General features: G+C 38.5%; 1 protein-coding gene and 1 long non-coding RNA gene across 2 annotated transcripts; both read right to left on the bottom strand.

Moving 5' to 3' along the window:
• Window positions 1–5266: 5266 nt before the first annotated feature.
• LOC141375890 (uncharacterized) lies at window positions 5267–7464 on the bottom strand. The gene is made up of 3 exons (XR_015498314.1): window positions 7145–7464; window positions 6852–6941; window positions 5267–6672 (listed from the first exon to the last, which is right to left on the bottom strand). It is a non-coding gene; the product is annotated as an uncharacterized LOC141375890 (long non-coding RNA).
• Window positions 7465–15186: 7722 nt separating this feature from the next.
• LOC147835751 (uncharacterized) lies at window positions 15187–17430 on the bottom strand. Its single transcript, XM_087264049.1, has 2 exons — window positions 15609–17430; window positions 15187–15274 (listed from the first exon to the last, which is right to left on the bottom strand). The coding sequence occupies exons 1-2, from the start codon at window positions 17342–17344 to the stop codon at window positions 15187–15189; spliced, it is 1824 nt and encodes a 607-aa protein (XP_087120175.1). The 5' UTR covers window positions 17345–17430.
• Between the last annotated feature and the right edge of the window lie 755 nt (window positions 17431–18185).

Below are 18185 nucleotides of genomic sequence, written 5' to 3'. Positions count from 1 at the left end.
TCTGGGAAGATGGTCATCCGATGCCTTCAAAACATACATCCGTCTCAGCCAAAGGCACCTTAGAGATGCCCAGAGGACTCTCGCCAGTCATCAACCTACTTCTATCCAAGGGCAAGGGCATGACCCAGCCATCTTCCCTTCCTCTTTTCCTTCCTTCTAGACTGAGTACCATCAGTTTTCTCCCCCAATAACATAGTATTGGAGTTCATCCAAGCCCACTTGTCACCCCGCCACCCCGGCCATTTTCTGCAGGAATCTTCACAGCCCCTTCCTGTTTCCTGACTCCTGCCAGACCCTGCCCCCCCTCCTAAGCTCTGACTTCCGCAGAAGTGTTACCCCGAGCTACGACCCACGCAGGGGTGGTCTCACCGCCCCTTCCAGGCCTTAGCAATCTTTTTATATATATATATCTATATACACCCGTACATAGATATATATTTATAATAGCGCTGTCACTCCCCCGCTTCATCTCCTAACGGAGTGTTCCTCAAGCACCTAACTCATCCCGTCACCCTCTAACAGGAGTCTTCACCGCCCAAATCCTCTTTCCCAAACTCCTGATAGAAAAGGCCAGCTTGCCCTGTTCCCCGGGCGCCGACCCCCGCAGGGGTCAGTCACTGCCTCCCCCAGGCCACTGAAACTCATTATATATATATATATCTATGGACTTTGTTTATAGATATATATTTATATAGAGCGCTGCCACTCCCCACTCTATCTCCAATTGGAGTGTTCCTCGAGCATCAACTCCAGCAGGAGTTCGCCAACTGCCAATCACCCTCTAGCAGAAATCTCCACCGCCCAAATCATTAATCACGATTTCTGCTGGAGATGGCAAATTAAACAAAAAATTGCTGCACCCAACTCCCGCAGCGTCCATTCTGACTCTCAGAAATCTCTTGATCACCCCCTCCAGGCCTTAGATTACCCCATTATATATTTATATATATGTATATGCTCTCATATATGCATATATATATTTATATATAGCGCTGTCACTCCCCGCTCTATCTCCATTCGGAGTGTTCCTCGAGCATTTTTCTTGACTCTTTACGAGCCAACCCCGCCCACCCCTTCTGGCCCACCTTCACTAGTATCCCCCAAGCCCTTCCCCCGCTCAGGCTCCAACTAGAGTCTGTTTCAAACTTTGCTTCATCTGAAGCCCCCTACTCTTTCTTCTGTTCGTTAATCACTATATCCAGCAGCCGGATATAGTAAAAAACTTTCTAGCCTTTGGGGGTAGTATTCTTCGAAATACGCGGCTGCTGTCCCGAGTCAAAGGCAATTTTTGGGGAAATATCAAGACCTTCCTGATCTCGGATCCTCTGATATGCTTATTGACCGGGCGGGAGCCCTGGGCTCAAATATCTCCGAGCTCAGGGTTCTCTCCCGGGACAGCATGCCAAACCTGCTATAATGCTAAGCATATCTAAGTGTGAACTCTTGAAGTGAAGTTTCATAAACTAATTTCGAGAGGAGCACGTGATATGATTGAGCACAGCTGGCCACTAATTTGTAATCAGTAATAATCCAATCCGAGTGATCCTAGCCTACTATAAATGGATCACTCCCTAACTTTTTCCCCTATCTTCATTTTGGAAGAATCCCCCCTTCCACCCCATCTCCTCCTTTCTTTCCCTCTTCTAAAAGGGGGAAACATCGAGACCTTCCTGATCTCGGATCCTCTGATATGCTTATTGACCGGGCGGGAGCCCTGGGCTCAAATATCTCCGAGCTCAGGGTTCTCTCCCGGGACAGCATGCCAAACCTGCTATAATGCTAAGCATATCTAAGTGTGAACTCTTGAAATGAATCATCGAACATGAAGATTCATTTACAACCTTGCATGATGATGTCCATTTGAAGACCTGCTTTGCAAAAATATTCAAGAAATAGAAAGGAGTCAAATCTGGATGCGTTATGAGCTATGAAACAATACCCTTCGTATTTGGGTTTTCTGAAATGATTGATCATTTTTTTCACACAGTCAGTCCCCCCGGCTAAAAATCTTGCGCCACAAAACGTTATTGCACAGACAAAATTTACTACGTGTCTCCCATTTTCATAACAAGTCTCGAAATCGTAAAAGATGTATTTATTCTGAGGGACTTTGAGTGGTACTGTTCTAATGAAACACTCATGTTCTCCACCAGGGACAAGTTCTTCACGACATGCACCACAGCGGTTTGGTGCACATATGTGTTTAGACTTTTTCTTTTCATACCGTCTATTACATTTCTTGCAGTATTTTATAACGTCGCAAGGTACTTTTTCTCCTTCAAGCTTAGGTTTCTTATGAGCTTGGTAGCAGTAAGACGATTTGCAGTAGCGCAAACAATCGGTACAATGAATGATTTTTTTAGATTGCTTGTAACATTCGATGTCGAACCAGACATTACAGACGTGCTTGCATTGATGATTTCGCAGGGATGTGTACCCCTTATAGCAGAATTCACATACATAATCAGCACCTATGAATGATTTCAAATTGAGAATCATGTAGTAAAGATCGTCTTGTAAATAAAGGAACACCGTTTTGTTGTGAGGCTCTTTGTTATTTGCGTAGGTTTGTAACACACCGGTGTTTGTCCTATGAAAAACAACAATTTTGATGTCTAGCATGATTTCAAATTTTGCTATGTCGTGAAAACCGACCTTGTCTTGGATAGCAAGACCCGCTTTATTGTGTAAGATTGATGCACGGTTTTCTAATTCACACTCTGGTAATTGAGGGTCTAGAAAATGTGCTATACAGATAGAGAAACATAATTTGTTTGAAATATTTGTAGGTATTAACAAGCTCGTCTTTTTTCTTTTGATTACCTGATCAAACGCCAAATCCATAAGTTTACAGCGACCTCCTCCTAGTCTGTTCATTACAACCTCTGCTTCAATCTCAACAGTTCCGTTAGCTGCTAACCGATCATCGCTCTGCAAAATTTTTTCAATTTGGTCTGTAAAAAGATTAACGTCGTAATTATTACCCGGTGTTAAAACAGCATTTACATCAGATTTCAGAGTGGGGGTTCGAAGGCATAAATTGATGACGCTACCATCGCCGCCAATCTGTCTAGCAAATGACACAATGTCATCCATGGTATCGTGTAAACGTATGTGGTACAATGCTAAATCCTGAGATCTTATTTCACTCATATTCAATGTCCTACGCAACGACACACTATTAAAACGAGGCCTTGGTAAAACATGATATTCGTTTACATTACCACCATCTCTCAACAATGTCTCAATGTCTATCTGTCTTGTTGACCTAGGCCTTAAAGGCTCCACAACATTAGAGGTTGATGGTTGTTCATCATCGACATTTGACTGATGTGTTGTTTCAATATCAGGCCTACTGTAAGAATTAAAATATTACAAATGTTTTTGATGTCTTTGACATTTCAAAACATGAGCTGAAAATAGGGCCAATTGACTCCACAACCCACAGGGGGGAATGTGGGAAAAACCAGTTCCTGCTGCATTTGCATCTGAGTTTGCTGAAACTCAGTTTCATATGGTCATATGAAACTTCTCACGCATATGGTCATTTCAATGTTTGAATGTTCTAGATTAACCAAACTGACTTTAACTATCATGTTTGATATCATTTGAAATGTCTCAGTGCGATTGGTACAATGGTCTCATTCTCTCAGAAACAGACATAATCAAAACAATAAATATATAACTTCAGGCGTCTTTTGAACCACTGTGAAGGGTGTGACTTTTCCACTAAGTGTGAATGCCTTTTGTTATTTACACACCCCCTTCCTTGAGGGAATTCTTGGATTATTTAAGGTAAGGTTTGAGAAAGGCTCAGGGCATCTCTGCCTAAGCAGATCAGCCCATAACATGGCTTGCTCCATGTTATGTATATTTCAAAGTCAGTATATGCATCTTTTAATCTTGGATTTATCTTTGATAATTTGATGTTTTATATTAATAATTTATGAATTGACTGATTGAATTGGCATAATACATTTACCTGACTAATAAATTGTTATGTTTTGAATTATTCAAACAGAGTTCGTGTTATTATCTTTAGTAGATTGTGGTAATTTCATAGCACCACAAGCCCCTGTTCAGGTTAGTAGCGGACTAGGACACGGTAGACGGAGCATTGCGGCACGCTATAAAATGTCTCTAGAGCTCCGACTTACAAGTTGGCATTTATTCATGTATACTTAGGCTGTAAAAGGATATCTAAGGGGATAGTCCTTCACCCGATAAACTTATAATACTATTTAGATAGTATAGTGATTATTCAAAGTTACTAATAGTTTAAGTACGACTGGTCTGCTTAATTCTATAGTAATGATCATTATATGACTAAATAGCTCTGTTTGATTTAGGAGGTAGCAGACCTATGGGGACCGCATAAAAAATATCCTAATCTGAGTAAGTAGGGTTCTGCCTTTTTAGGATAGCGGTCAATCGCCACTGTTTAGTGACCAAGACTGACATGCTTGTGCTTAAGAAATTGTATACTCGGCCGGTACAAGATTCAGGATGTTATAGGAATCTCAATGAACGAGAATAACATAAAATGATAACCTGAAGAGAATATTCAATCATAATCTAAATTAATGTGAACGGAAACAAAATAACCTTCTCAATGTTTTATAATTGGAGTCAGATAAAACGAGGATAAATATATTAATATTCTAAACCACCTCATACTAAAATTGGAGTCAGATATGAGTTAAGTTTAATATAAATCAACATTGTGCACTGGAAAGACCGAACATGCAGTGAACCTTCATCCACCATTGAATACCGTCATTGGACCAACTGGCTGGACCCTACACTACCGTGTGTTGCATGGCTAGTTGAATGGTTGTTGTCATCATCATCATCAAAACCACCATCTGTCAGTTGGCTGTTAACAGTAGCAGAAGGAATAGTTTCCTGAGTGAGTGTACCACCGCTCTGTTCACTGTTTAAAAAAGATTCCACATCTTCAGTCAAATTAAAATTCAATTCCTGTTCTATATACATTTCCAATTCATCCATATTTGTAATTTGTGAAATAGGAATATTGTTAAAGTTATGTCTCTAGAATTTGGATACATACCTATCATATGTTGAAGAGATGCAAATATGTCTTCATCTCTGTCTGTATATATTTCGATAGCTCTTTGCAGTCTAACAGATAGACCTTGGTCTGGTTGAATATTGTATGTATCATCTGTACGATTTTCATCATCCATTGTAATTATTAGTTTATTTTATTATTTTTGAATTATTTTTGTTAATGTTTATTTTATTTCTGACTTTTATGGATAAATTAGTTTTATTGGTTATTTTAGAATTATTTTATTTTATTGTTTAACTTTTGTATTTTATTTATTGCTTTATTTACTTTTATCGCTTATTTGATTGTTTAAGTTTTTCATATTATTTATTTTATTTAGTTTTGTTGGTTATTTTAGGATTAATAATTGTAGTGTTTATACAATTCAATCTTTATTTATACATGAATATGTATACATATTTAACCATGTTATTAGAAATGCATGTGTGTCAATAGCAGGAATATAATTATGAAGTAATGTATATGACTAGCTAGAATAAAACACAAATGACTAAGTTCACAATAAAAAGCAAACTCAAAGGAATAAAAATTTAATATAGATCAACATCAAAAGTTAAAACACTAAACAGCTGAGTCAATTTAAAGTTCATCAAAATGTTAAACTGAATCAAAATACAACGGTATTACATCAAATTTAAACTCAAGCACTAAACAATTGACTAAATCACAATAAAAAACAATCACAAATGAATACACATTTAATATAGATCAACAGCTAAAGTTAAAACACTAAACAGTTAAATCAATTTGGAGTACATCAAAATGTTAAGCAGAATAAAACTTGAAAATGGGTTGTATTACATCAAAAGTTAAAACACTATCAGTTAAATCAATTTAAAGTACATCAAAATGTTAAGTTGAATAAAAATGCAACTGTATTACATCAATTTTAAAAGCTCAAACACTAAACAAATGACTAAGTTCACAATAAAAAGAAAGCCAAAGTTGAATATACAAATTGAATATAGACCAACATCTAAAGTTAAAACACTAAACAGCTAAAGTCGATTAAAATTAGAAACGTAAGTCAAGTATAACATTTATCAGAGTATAAAATATTGTCTTTTAACAAGTACAATGATGAACGATCGTACAGATGATGAGAATATTCCTTTTAGGAATTATTCATCCATCAATGAATGGCTAATAAAAATGAGTAGTGTTGTTATTAAGCGATGTTTGCGTTCACTTTTACCCAACAATTGCTGAAGCTCGGCAATTTTTTCATCCATACGTCGCTGTTGTTCAGACAAGAAATCCTTGACATTTTCAATCACACGCTGCTGCTGGCCTATAGAATCCGATAGAGCATTAATTTTTACCTCATATCTGTCCAGATATTCACGAATTAGACAATAAGCAGGCGCCTCGAAAAAATCTTTGTTATTGTTGTGGTTGCTGTCGCTACCGGCCTCCTGATTCTCCTGGGGGCGCTGTGGTCGTGTCTCCTTCGACGTCTTCCGGGTCTTCTTCTTCTTCTTCCTCTACTGGTGCTTGAAAGGCATAAATCGGATGATGTGCGACTCCCTGAGTTGATTCATGATGACCACTGTTGGAAGCATCTTGTTCGCACCATGGATCTGTATTAAAAAGAAATCAAAATATTCTTTAGTATTGAGCGACAAATAATACTTAACAATAAAAATATATTATTTGAGTTCATTCAACAGTAATCATGTTTATAAATAATTGAAACTTTAAGATAAATCAGTTAAAGACAGTATATTGATATAATCAATTAAATAAATGTGTCACTAACCTTCAGATAAATTAAAATTAATAACAGAAGGATTTGGTTCTAATGGACTGGCATAAGGACTTAGTGGGCTAGCAAGAGGTGTCCATGGATCTGCGTGTGAAAATATAAAAATAATACGTTTGTTATTAAGTGATTGAAATATCACCAAACGTAAAATATTTTCGAGTCATTCATACATTCGTGTAGCATTCTGACCTAATAATCACATAATTAAGTATACATACGTACAATTTTTAAAGTTTACACATATGACTTTAAATATATAAATTATACAAAAAAATATAGGACATTACCTGTGTTACCAATAAAGATAACATTAACATGGAGTTTGTTAATTTCTTTATTCCCAGATGTAGAACTCACAACATTTGGTTGTTGTAATAAAGCATTTGTAGTTGTCGTTGTTAATTTTTGATTTTGTGCACATGTGTGTGTGGTCAAACTGCAACATAGAAAAGAAACAAATAAAGTATTACTAATTAATGAAAGCTATTTCACTCAATAGCTAACACATCCTAGTGTAATCAACATTTCAGTGCAATAACTAAACATAACCATATTCAGAGCATATGAGCTTCTAGAATAGTTACCCAAACACAAAACACTCCCTAATACGACAGAAAATATCCACAGACAATCATCACTAAACATATAAAGCAAAAAGGAGTGTAGTTTAGCATTAATCAGCTAATAATCACATTAGACGCTAACTTTACTTAGCGATCTCAAATAGACTATTCAAACTTCACAAAAGTGATATCAAACAAAGATTAAACTTTCTTACCACACTGGGAACAGGAAAATATTAGTTTTTGAACAGGTTTACAGGTTATCTGTGCACAACAACATGAGTCACTCGCTGAGCATTGTGTACTTTTCGCTTGTGTTTTTTTTTTATTTTTTATTTTTTTATCCCAGAGTCCAATGCGATCTCCCGCATGGCTTTCTCTTAAAGGGGACAGAACCCAACATCCCGGGCCCCAATGACCCTTTCAAAGGTCATTTAAGAACAGAAAAAAGGGTTGTGTCCTAAACTTAATTGTCATTGGTGAAAAGATTGGCCTCCAGAAGACAGATTTTGTCCACTGGACGAGTGAAGATTCCTGCTTGAGTTTTTACTTCCACAGTACGCACAAGTCCATCCGCGCCTGGATAAACTTGAGTAAGCAGTCCTAAAGGACAGTGATTTCGGGGTGTGTGTTCATGCAAGATAAGCACAAGATCTCCAACTTTTAGGTTCCTCTTTGGTTGGTGCCATTTCTGACGTTGCTGTAAAGCAGGCAAATACTCTTTGATCCATCTGGCCCAGAAGACATCAGCCAGATATTGAACCTGACGCCATCTGCGTTGGTAAAGATCCTGTTTCACAAAAGCTCCTGGAGGTAGAGTTGGACCGGAACGAAGTAACAGCAAATGATTTGGTGTAAGTGGTAGAGGATCTGATGGGTCATCTGAAAGTTTAATAATTGGCCTACCATTGACAATAGACTCAACGCAGCAAAACAATGTTGCCAAACCTTCATCATCTGGGGCCTCATGTACGAAGACTTGCGTGGAAATCTTACTAAAACATTGCGTACGCACAAAGCTGTAAATGTGCGTACGCAGAAAAAAATTCAGATGTATGAAACACTGCGTACGCCGAGTCTCACGCATATTCTTTTGTACATCCGAATGAACGTGAAACTGAGCGCAACATGCACGAGCACAAAACCCCTCCCTGCCTCCTCCCCCGTATGAATATGCTAATGACTATGCTAATGGCAAAACCCAACGAAAAAGCAATGGCAAAAGCAAGCAAAAAGAGAAACTTTGAACAGAATGTAAATTGGAGGTGCTGCTTTCGGAGGTAGATCGGAGAAAAGCGGTGTTATTTGCAAGTTTGCTTTTCGGAATTAACAACAAAAGAAAAAAAATAGAGTGGGAGAGTTTAGCTGATGCGGTTGACACAGTTGGGTCTGAACATCGCACTGAGTGCATTTAAAAAAAAAATAGTCTGGTTTATATCTGTAAACTGTTGCAGCACTCTGAACAGTCTCAGTGGCGCGCTCGTAAGACGCATGTGATCATGTTTTGACACGTTCGAGCATGAACTCGGCTCGAATCCAGCGTCTGATGAACTCTATCTTCTTTTTTTCCCCCCGCTACATATCATATTTTGCCTACTATTTATCACGAGAAAGACTAGTAGGAATCATTAATAAGTTTGTGCATCATATTTTATTTGCACATTTATTGAATGGAAATGTTTCTGATTCACGCTTGCAAATTCATCTTCAGATAGTGTCTTTATAGCAATGTGCGCGCAGTAGATCGCTCAGATTACATTGGGAAAACAGGCGACTGCTGCAAATTGTGCTTTAATGTTTAGCTGCTCAACTGTATGGTATGGAAATCTTACATACCTACTAGATGAACCCGTCTCATACAGCTGCCATTGCAAGGCTCAGACACTTTGTAGAGAAGAATTTAACACAAGTGCCTCTAGGAGTCGCCAATGGAAATAAAACAGACACGCACAAAAAATGTGCGTACGCCTGCCAAAAAGCTGCCGTGAACCTGCGCACATTCCCACGTTCAGTTCATTGTTAGTAAATCCAAACGTGAGCGATTCTGAGCGTGAAACCTTGCGTACGCAATGTTTTTGTGCGTACGCAGCGTTGATACATGAGGCCCCTGGTGTCTGCTGTGACAAGACAGTGTTGAGAACAGAACGAACAGTACGTATTTGTCGCTCCCAAATACCACCCATGTGGGAGGCAGCAGGTGGATTGAATATCCACTTTACACTGTTTTGCAGCAAATAATCGGAAATTTTTCGCTGATTCCAGTCTCTGATAGCATTCCGCAATTCTCTCAATCCCCCCACAAAATTAGTTCCGTTATTAGATCGTATTTCAGTGGGTGGGCCTCTCCTAGCAATGAACCTTTGTAAGGCATTGATAAATGAATCCGTATCAAGGCTGTGCACAATTTCTAGATGGATTGCTCTTGTATTGAGGCATGTGAACAAACATCCATACCTCTTGATCTCACTACGTGCCCTTTTAATCAAGAAAGGTCCGAAGTAGTCAATGCCTACACGACTAAATGGAGGCTCGCTTGGCGTCACTCTAGAGTCAGGCAAGTCTGCCATTTGTTGGTCCTGAGGTTTAGCTCTAAGTTTTCGACACTGCAGACATGACTTAAGAGATTAATTAATGACAACTCTGCCTTTCAGAATCCAGAAACGTTGTCGAATTTCACTGAGCACTTTTTCTGTTCCTGCATGTCCCAAGCGAAGATGGTAGTGATTCACAATCAGAGAGGTGACATGGTGATTGTTAGGCAGAATAATTGGATGTTTAGCCTCAAAAGGAATTGGGGCATTTGTTAGTCTCCCTCCTACACGAAGTAGTTGGTCGTTATCATCCTGATACGGCTTAAGCTTGGCAAGAGAATTGTTTTTTGTTTGAGTTGTTCCGAAAGATTTAGTTTGTATATAGCTGAGAATGGCTAATTCTGCCTGTTGTAGCTCATCAACAGTGATTAGATCAGAAAGATGCTCACTGGCATTTTTGCGCAACAAGGTCTTGAGACGCAACAAGATAGCAGTAGCCCTTTTTAATCGGTGCCAACTGGAATACTGTTCCAGAAGTCTATCCATTGCATTTTTCGTCACCTGGTTGGAACTTATGCTAGCTGCATACACCTTTTTAGTTCGCTTGATCTCTGCTTCCTCAGGTAATTTGTTCACATCAGGTTGGACAGGCCAGTGTTCCTTCTTATGCAGAAGAAATTGTGGACCAGACACCCATCGTTTACTTGATAAGATGTCTCCCACAGTCATCCCGCGAGAGACATCATCTGCAGGGTTAGAAGCAGAGTCAATGTGTCTCCATTGACTGGGTTCTGAACGTTCAAGTATTTTTGCAACTCTATTAGCAACAAAAGTCTGAAAACGACAGTGTTTATTGTTAATGTACTGAAGTACAATTGTACTGTCCGTCCAAAAGAAAGTTTCTCCAATTGGGATTTCCAAGTGATGCTTGATAATCTGATCCAGCTCTGTAGCCACTACGGCTGCTAGTAGCTCCAATCGTGGAATGCTAATGGGTTTGATAGGCGCAAGTCTGGCCTTTGACATTACAAGCCTACAAGTTTCATCCATCATGATGTAAGAAACTGCACCATAAGCCAATTCTGAAGCATCAGAAAAGTGATGGAGCTGAATCGGTGACAAGCAACTGGTGGATATTGCTCTAAGACATCTTGGAATTGTCAACGCCGAGAGCAGAGGCATGTCATTTAACCATATGCGCCACTGTGTTATTACATCTGCTGGTATTTCCTCATCCCAATCAACTTTTCTGTGGCACAGCTCTTGAAAGATTGCCTTTGCTTTGAGCACAAATGGGCTAGCCAATCCTAAAGGATCAAAGATGGAACTGGTAGTACTCAAAATTCCTGTCTTTGTTGCAGGCTTATCAACTGTCTTGACTTCGAATGTAAAACAGTCTCTTTCTACATCCCAAAGGACGCCTAGTGTTCGTTCATATGGTAAGTCCTCCTGATCGAGATTGACCTAATGCAATGAGTTGGCCCACAGTTCAGCTGGAATTGTTTTCATGACTTCCTTGGAATTGCTCAACCACTTAGTTAGCCTAAAGCCTCCACAGCTGAGGAGCTCACGGAGTTCAGAAGCAAGTTTAATGGCATCATTCACAGTTGATACTGACTTGAGACAGTCATCGACATAGAAATTTCGTTTCACAGTTTCCAAGGCATCATCAGAAAACCTATCACAATTGTCTTCTGCAACTTTCTGCATGGCAAAATAGGCAGCACTAGGACTCCAAACACCTCCAAAAAGATGAGCGGTGTAAGATACGGCCCACTAGTCCAACGGCGGCAGCCAATGGCACGGCAGAAGGGTCTTTGCGCGTCACTATCTTTTCATAAACAGCAGACATTACAATAAAGAAAAATATACCTCTTATGTATTATCTCATAATTTCATCTGACTCCATGTTATATATATTATTTATAATAGTTAATAATAATAATGATGATTTATAATTTGTTAATTTAGACGGAATTTGGAAGAATGTTTGAACTTTCTGTTTTCACTATTAACCATTACATCCGTTCATTCGGGTGCTCATGTCGCTCAGAGAAATCGCCTCGGCCGAAGGCGTCTCTCACGATCACATTCCGGTCAGTCTTGAATATTAAACAGAGGTAATTGACTAATACTTTAGATGGCCGCTACCAGTGCGCTCGTTCTAAAATATTTTAGTTAGTCCCGCTTAGGTGTACACCCTTGAGTTAAGACAATCATCATTTCTAATTAGAGGTTAGGGCATTATTATAAATGTACCCGACTACTGGACTCTATAGTAACTTTGGTTTTCACCAAGCCCATGGTTTCCCATATGAACTTAATTTAGAATAATATTATCTTCAAACAAAGGTCGGGTACCCAATCTAGGTTAGTCGTGCAACAACTTGTTGACCTAGACGGAAGTTATCGCCCTATCAACCTAAGTACACATGAATCAATATCAAGAGTCAGTCGGATCACTAAAACACAATTAGTGTGCCCAATGCTCCATCTCAATTGGATTTTAGTCCGTCTACTGACCTGACGCAAGACATGCGGAAACAAGGATTCAGCGTAATCTACTAAGACTAATAATTACAGAGTGAGCAAAATATGTTCAAACATAACAATTTATTAAACAGGTAAACAAAGGTAATCATTCAAATCCAATTCAACAACATACAAAATATAATCTAATCTAAAACAATAAAAATATCATCAAATTAATCAAATCAAATCTGTAAACATAATGAAAAGAGGTTTTAGAAATGTTTACCTGGAGATGAAAACTACACACAGAAGTTGTGCGGGATATCTGCATACAGATTCCCTGACTTCTCTGCCACCTTCTCTTAAATACCCATTTTTGCACCTCAGGGTGTTCCTATGATATTTACCATTTCAACATCACTCTATTGATATGGAAGTTTTGTGTTTTTTTGTTTTTAGTGAGAAGAGGGGTCCGTTCTTCGTACGTGGATTACTCAGTTAGCTGGATTTGGATATTGACGATTTGACATGATCCAGGATCGTTTCGTTCTTCAAAGCTGATCCGAGAGTTGTTGTCATAGCAACAGTTCTGCTAGGTCAAACCTGATCGGGAGCAGGTTTAATTTATATAAACAGGATTAGATCGGGTAAGTTCAAGCAAAGATAATACAGAAAGTATGTTCTGAATTCTGATATTTTCTTACAGTAGTAGTTATATACACTTGGGAAAATGGTACATATTTTTAAACTATGTACATAAAGTTAAAGTCATTCATAAAATAAATAAAGTTATACATATTAATAAAACGCATGCAATCTGCACCCTCGAAATAAAAGTACAAAGACTGCCATTTGGTGGTGCAAAGAGAAAACTTATTGATATGAACTTTTTAGATCGCTTTAGTACAAATTGTGTATAATAGAAATGCACAATATGTGACTTTTTTAAAGCAATAATACATTTATGCAGTCATAAACATGTTTTGATAGTTAATATGCCGGTGATTTGATGCCCCACAAAAGTTGCAGACGCCTTTACCAATATGAAAACGCTTTTGTAAACAACCAGTTATTCTTTACACCGATTAAAAAACGGATACTATTATAAAGAAAATCTTTAATTTCTAAATGTAGAACTAAATACATTGATTTGCATTGAAATGCATGATGAATACTCTTGTCTTGACAAATGAAAGTGTAAAGCCTGCAGCTCACAACAAATGTGGAAAGTTCTTGCGTGTCATATTTGACAAACGGTTTACTGCTAATTTGATGTAATTTTGCTCACATGGATAATTGAATATTAATCAGAAGATGTCATTACGCTGCTGTGCCGTCAGCCAATCGTGGCATTGCTGATCATGATTTCGAGGATCGATAGATCTGTCCTTCACAACACACGCAGCGATCTCAGATCAGTTCATCCAGACATTCTAATCTGATTCGCGAACTTGTTTGAAGAACCAAATTAGCGAGAGATCAGTTATCAAGATGAAAAGATCCAGGATCTGCCAAATCATCTTAGATCATTTAAGCGAGGTACGAAGAACGGACCCGAGGTCTTGGTCGGGGTTCTCGTGATATTGGCATTTGGTTGTTCCTTTGTTTTGGGTAGAAGGGGGTTTGGGCTGTGATGCTTGATTTACAGTTTTATTACTGGTCCTAAGGTGAGTATTTTAACGTTTAAAGGAGTGAGACCTTCTTTGCCAGACCCACCGGAACCTTCAATGTGTTGACATTTGAATATCTTAAGACAGAGATGAAAAGAAGAAATGTATGTCAGTAGATAAGTGTCAGTGAGAGGTTTCGTTCCCACACTGAGGGTGGTGGGTGAGAGTTCTTTGATGTTTATCAGGTGTCTGTTCCTGTTAGAGCCTGAATATTTGATCATTTACAAAAGCAGTCTTACAGTAATCATTTCTGATATCAACCTTACAGTAATCATTTCTGATACCAGCCTTACAGCGGTCATTCGATAGTGTTTAGCTGGTTTGTCAGGATCATTATCCTCCCACCACAGGAAACGAAGCACATCTCTTTCTTGTGGTGGCACCTTGACTTGGTAGTACATGCTTTCAATATCAGCATTTAAAGCAATGGGATCTTGTCTAAACTTTAGAAGAACAGCAAGCAGCTTGTTAGTAAGGTCTGGGCCTTGGTGAATGCAGTCATTTAATGAAGCACCTTGGTATCGTGCAGCACAGTCAAAGACAATTCTATTCTTTCCTGGCTTTCGTGGATGTAGCACTGGATGATGTGGAAGGTACCACACACACCCATCGTCTCTGTTAATGTCAACAACCTCCTCCGCATAGCTTTTACGCAGAGAGTCACAGAAACCATCTATGTACCTTAGTTGTAGATTTGGATCCTTCTTTAACCTCCTTCCCAGAAGGTATAGTTGATGTTTAGCCATTGCATAGTTGCATGGGAGTCGAGGTGGGTGTTCCTTGAAGGGTATGGGAAGTGTATAACGACCGTTCTCTTTGACCGCTTGTTTTGTCCAAAGCTCCACCACTTGTTTGTCGACTATAGACATTGAGTTATTGTTCACATGTACTGGATCATCAAGTCTCCAGAATCTTTCAACAGCTTGTTGCAGTGAGTTATCGGCTTGTATGAAATTGGCAGATATAGTTGTGGAACCATCAGATATTGGTCCATGAAGCGTCCACCCCAGACCAGTTAAAACTGCATACGGCTCACCTGACTCACCACAACGTGTCTCACGGGGAACAAGAATGTCAGGCTGATCTAGTCCAATCAGCAGGTGAACTTCATCAGATAGATCAATGTCAGGTAGGCTGATTTCATCTGCGATTTCTTGTAGATGTGGCCACTGAAACACCTCCTGTTGAGTGACAAGGTTATCGAGACTTATATTTAGATGATCCCGACAGATCACTCCCTTCATTTGAAAGGAATTTCTTCGTTGTGCATCTTTAACACACAGATCCACTGCCATGGTGACTACATTAAGATTTTTGGTCTCCATAGTGTTCAGTTTAATGTTCACTTTGCGTGATTACAATTTAAGAGTATGAACTAGATTTTTGAAAGCAAATGTACCGTTGGAGCCACTGTCTAGCAAAGCAAATACATTCATTGAGAATTGATTGTGCATGTCTGAAACAACTACTGGCAGTATAGGAAGTGCAATCTTTTTTTTACTAAATTCAGTGCACTTTCTGGTGGCATGTGCTTGGATTGTTTGTGGTGAATCACCAACTGCATCATCTCTGGATTCCTGGTTTGTAGATTGTCTGTTGTCTGTGTTATTAGATGTCACTAGGGCTGAGTGCAGCCAGCTATTGTGTTTCTTACCACATCCCGGCACCTTGCATACCCAGCTGCAAGTACAGACTGAGCTTTGATGACCTTTCATGAAACAGTTTAAGCAGAGTTTTTGCTGTTGGACAAAGATCAACCGCTTTTGTACTGACAGAGCTCTGAAGGCTTGACACTGGTTTAGAAAATGTCCATCAGTACATTTTGGGCATTTAAACCTTATTGCTGTTTTTGGTGTGAATGAAGTAGTGGGTTCATTAGTAGCTGTCACTGCAAATGTCTGCCTTTTTTTGTTGAAAGTTGATTTAGCGTTTGATTTAGAGTTTGGTAGAGAACTTCGACTAGAAGGGCTAAGAAGATTTCCGTAGATAGGATCCGCCCTCTTAGCGGCTTCTGATTCCACAAGACTGACTATGTCATCCAGCTTTGGCATATGTCCAGCCTTGATGATCTCGTAGTTTATTGTAAGCCATCTTTTCTTTAGATCCTCAGGCAGCTTTTCCACAATTTGCAGCAAAGTGCGTCCACCGTTTAGCTCCTCCTCACACTTCATCACTTTCAAAGTGTCCCGGCAGCTGCACAAAATGTCCGCAAAGCTCTGTAACTGCTTGTTGTCTTTAATATCTTTGTAGTTGAGTACTTTGTCTACCCATGCCTGCGATATTGCATATGGATTGCCAAAACGTTTTTTCAGAATAGCCATTGCATTAGCATAACCCAAGCTCGAATCAGGATTATACAAGCAATGTGAAATGGCATCTCTAGCTTGCCCCACTGTGTACTGATACAGTCGAGTTAACTTCTCTTGGTCAGGCACTGTCTCTTTATCAATCACAGAATTGAATAATTTCATGAACTGCCAATACTTCAAAGGCTCTCCATCAAACTTGATTATGTCAACAGGTGGTAGATGCATGGAGTCGATATGTGACTGATATTGTTGCTTTGACAGCTCTAGAAGTTGACTCAGAGAATTTTCATTCACTGTTGAGAATGATGAACGAAAGTTAAGGGGTGGGTTACCTGAAACAGGTGTTGAAAAGTCCTTGTTTACTGTCATTAACTCTGGCTCCTTAACTCCGTGTTCATCCATTTTAAGCTCTGTATGTTGAAGCTGTAATTTAAACTCTGCACGAAGGCGTTCTTCCTGCTGGGCCATAAGCATAGAAAACTCCTGTTTTTCTTTTTGCCTGAGTTTATGTTGCTCCTGTAGCTGATTAGATAGTTGGTCTGCAAAGGATATAGAAGACTTCACAGTTTCATCAGTAAATGAATCTTGAATATTTAGTGCATCAGGAGATTCTATCTTAAAATCTTCCAGCCAGCTTAAGACTGTATGCTGCAAATCTTGTACATCACGCATGACTGATGTTAAATATTCGTTAGAAGCATCTAGGTCATCATCATCTTCTAATGTTTTGTGGTACATGTCATGTACCTCATGAAACTGAGCTACAGCCTCATCCAAATTAGAAAGTTTTGTTTCTACTTCTTTGGGCTGGTTACAGTTCATAGCTGAAGTAATTTGTGTCATCAAGCGTGTTACTGCTGCCTTTGCAACTCCACGTTGACGCTTTAGATTTGGTGGTGGTTGTTGTTGTTGTTCAGGAGTGGAAATTGCCTCTGCATCCATGTTGCTGTTTTTTTGCTTTATTAATTTCTTTATTGTGATGTTAGTCTTCTTGATTAGATATTAGACTCCTTGATTCAATGTGTTTGACTTTAATGTTACCAATAAAGATAACATTAACATGGAGTTTGTTATTTTCTTTATTCCCAGATGTAGAACTCACAACATTTGGTTGTTGTAATAAAGCATTTGTAGTTGTCGTAGTTAAACTGCAACATAGAAAAGAAACAAATAAAGTATTACTAATTAATGAAAGCTATTTCACTTAATAGCTAACACATCCCAGTGTAATCAACATTTCAGTGCAATAACTAAACATAACCATATTCAGAGCATATGAGCTTCTAGAATAGTTACCCAAACACAAAACACTCCCTAATACGACAGAAAATATCCACAGACAATCATCACTAAACATATAAAGCAAAAAGGAGTGTAGTTTAGCATTAATCAGCTAATAATCACATTAGGCGCTAACTTTACTTAGCGATCTCAAATAGACTATTCAAACTTCACAAAAGTGATATCAAACAAAGGTTAAACTTTCTTACCACACTGGGAACAGGAAAATATAAGTTTTTGAACAGGTTTACAGGTTATCTGTGCACAACAACATGAGTCACTCGCTGAGCATTGTGTTCTTTTCGCTTGTGTTTTTTTTTTTTTTTTTTATCCCAGAGTCCAATGCGATCTAAGAATATATTATATAAAATATATATAATTTCTTATATAAGAATATATAAGAAAAAAAAAGAGAAACGTAAGTACCAATATTGATAAAATAAAAACTAATGTCTAAATATGTTCAAAACAATAAATATAATTATGGAATAAAACTTACAAA

This window comes from Danio rerio, chromosome 8, assembly GCF_052040795.2.
Source record: "Danio rerio strain M-AB ecotype USA chromosome 8, GRCz13ab, whole genome shotgun sequence".
NCBI lineage: Eukaryota > Metazoa > Chordata > Actinopteri > Cypriniformes > Danionidae > Danio > Danio rerio.
Note: the sequence above shows the minus strand (reverse complement) of the source record. Positions and strands in the feature narration are given on the sequence as shown.

Excerpts from the sequence above, each read along its gene's own strand:
- LOC147835751 (XM_087264049.1), bottom strand. The coding sequence starts at position 17,344 with ATGGATGCAGAGGCAATTTCCACTCCTGAACAACAACAACAACCACCA. Across the intron at positions 15,275-15,608 it reads CAAGCACATGCCACCAGAAA|GAGGTGTTTCAGTGGCCACA; the intron begins GTGCACTGAATT and ends GTCACTCAACAG.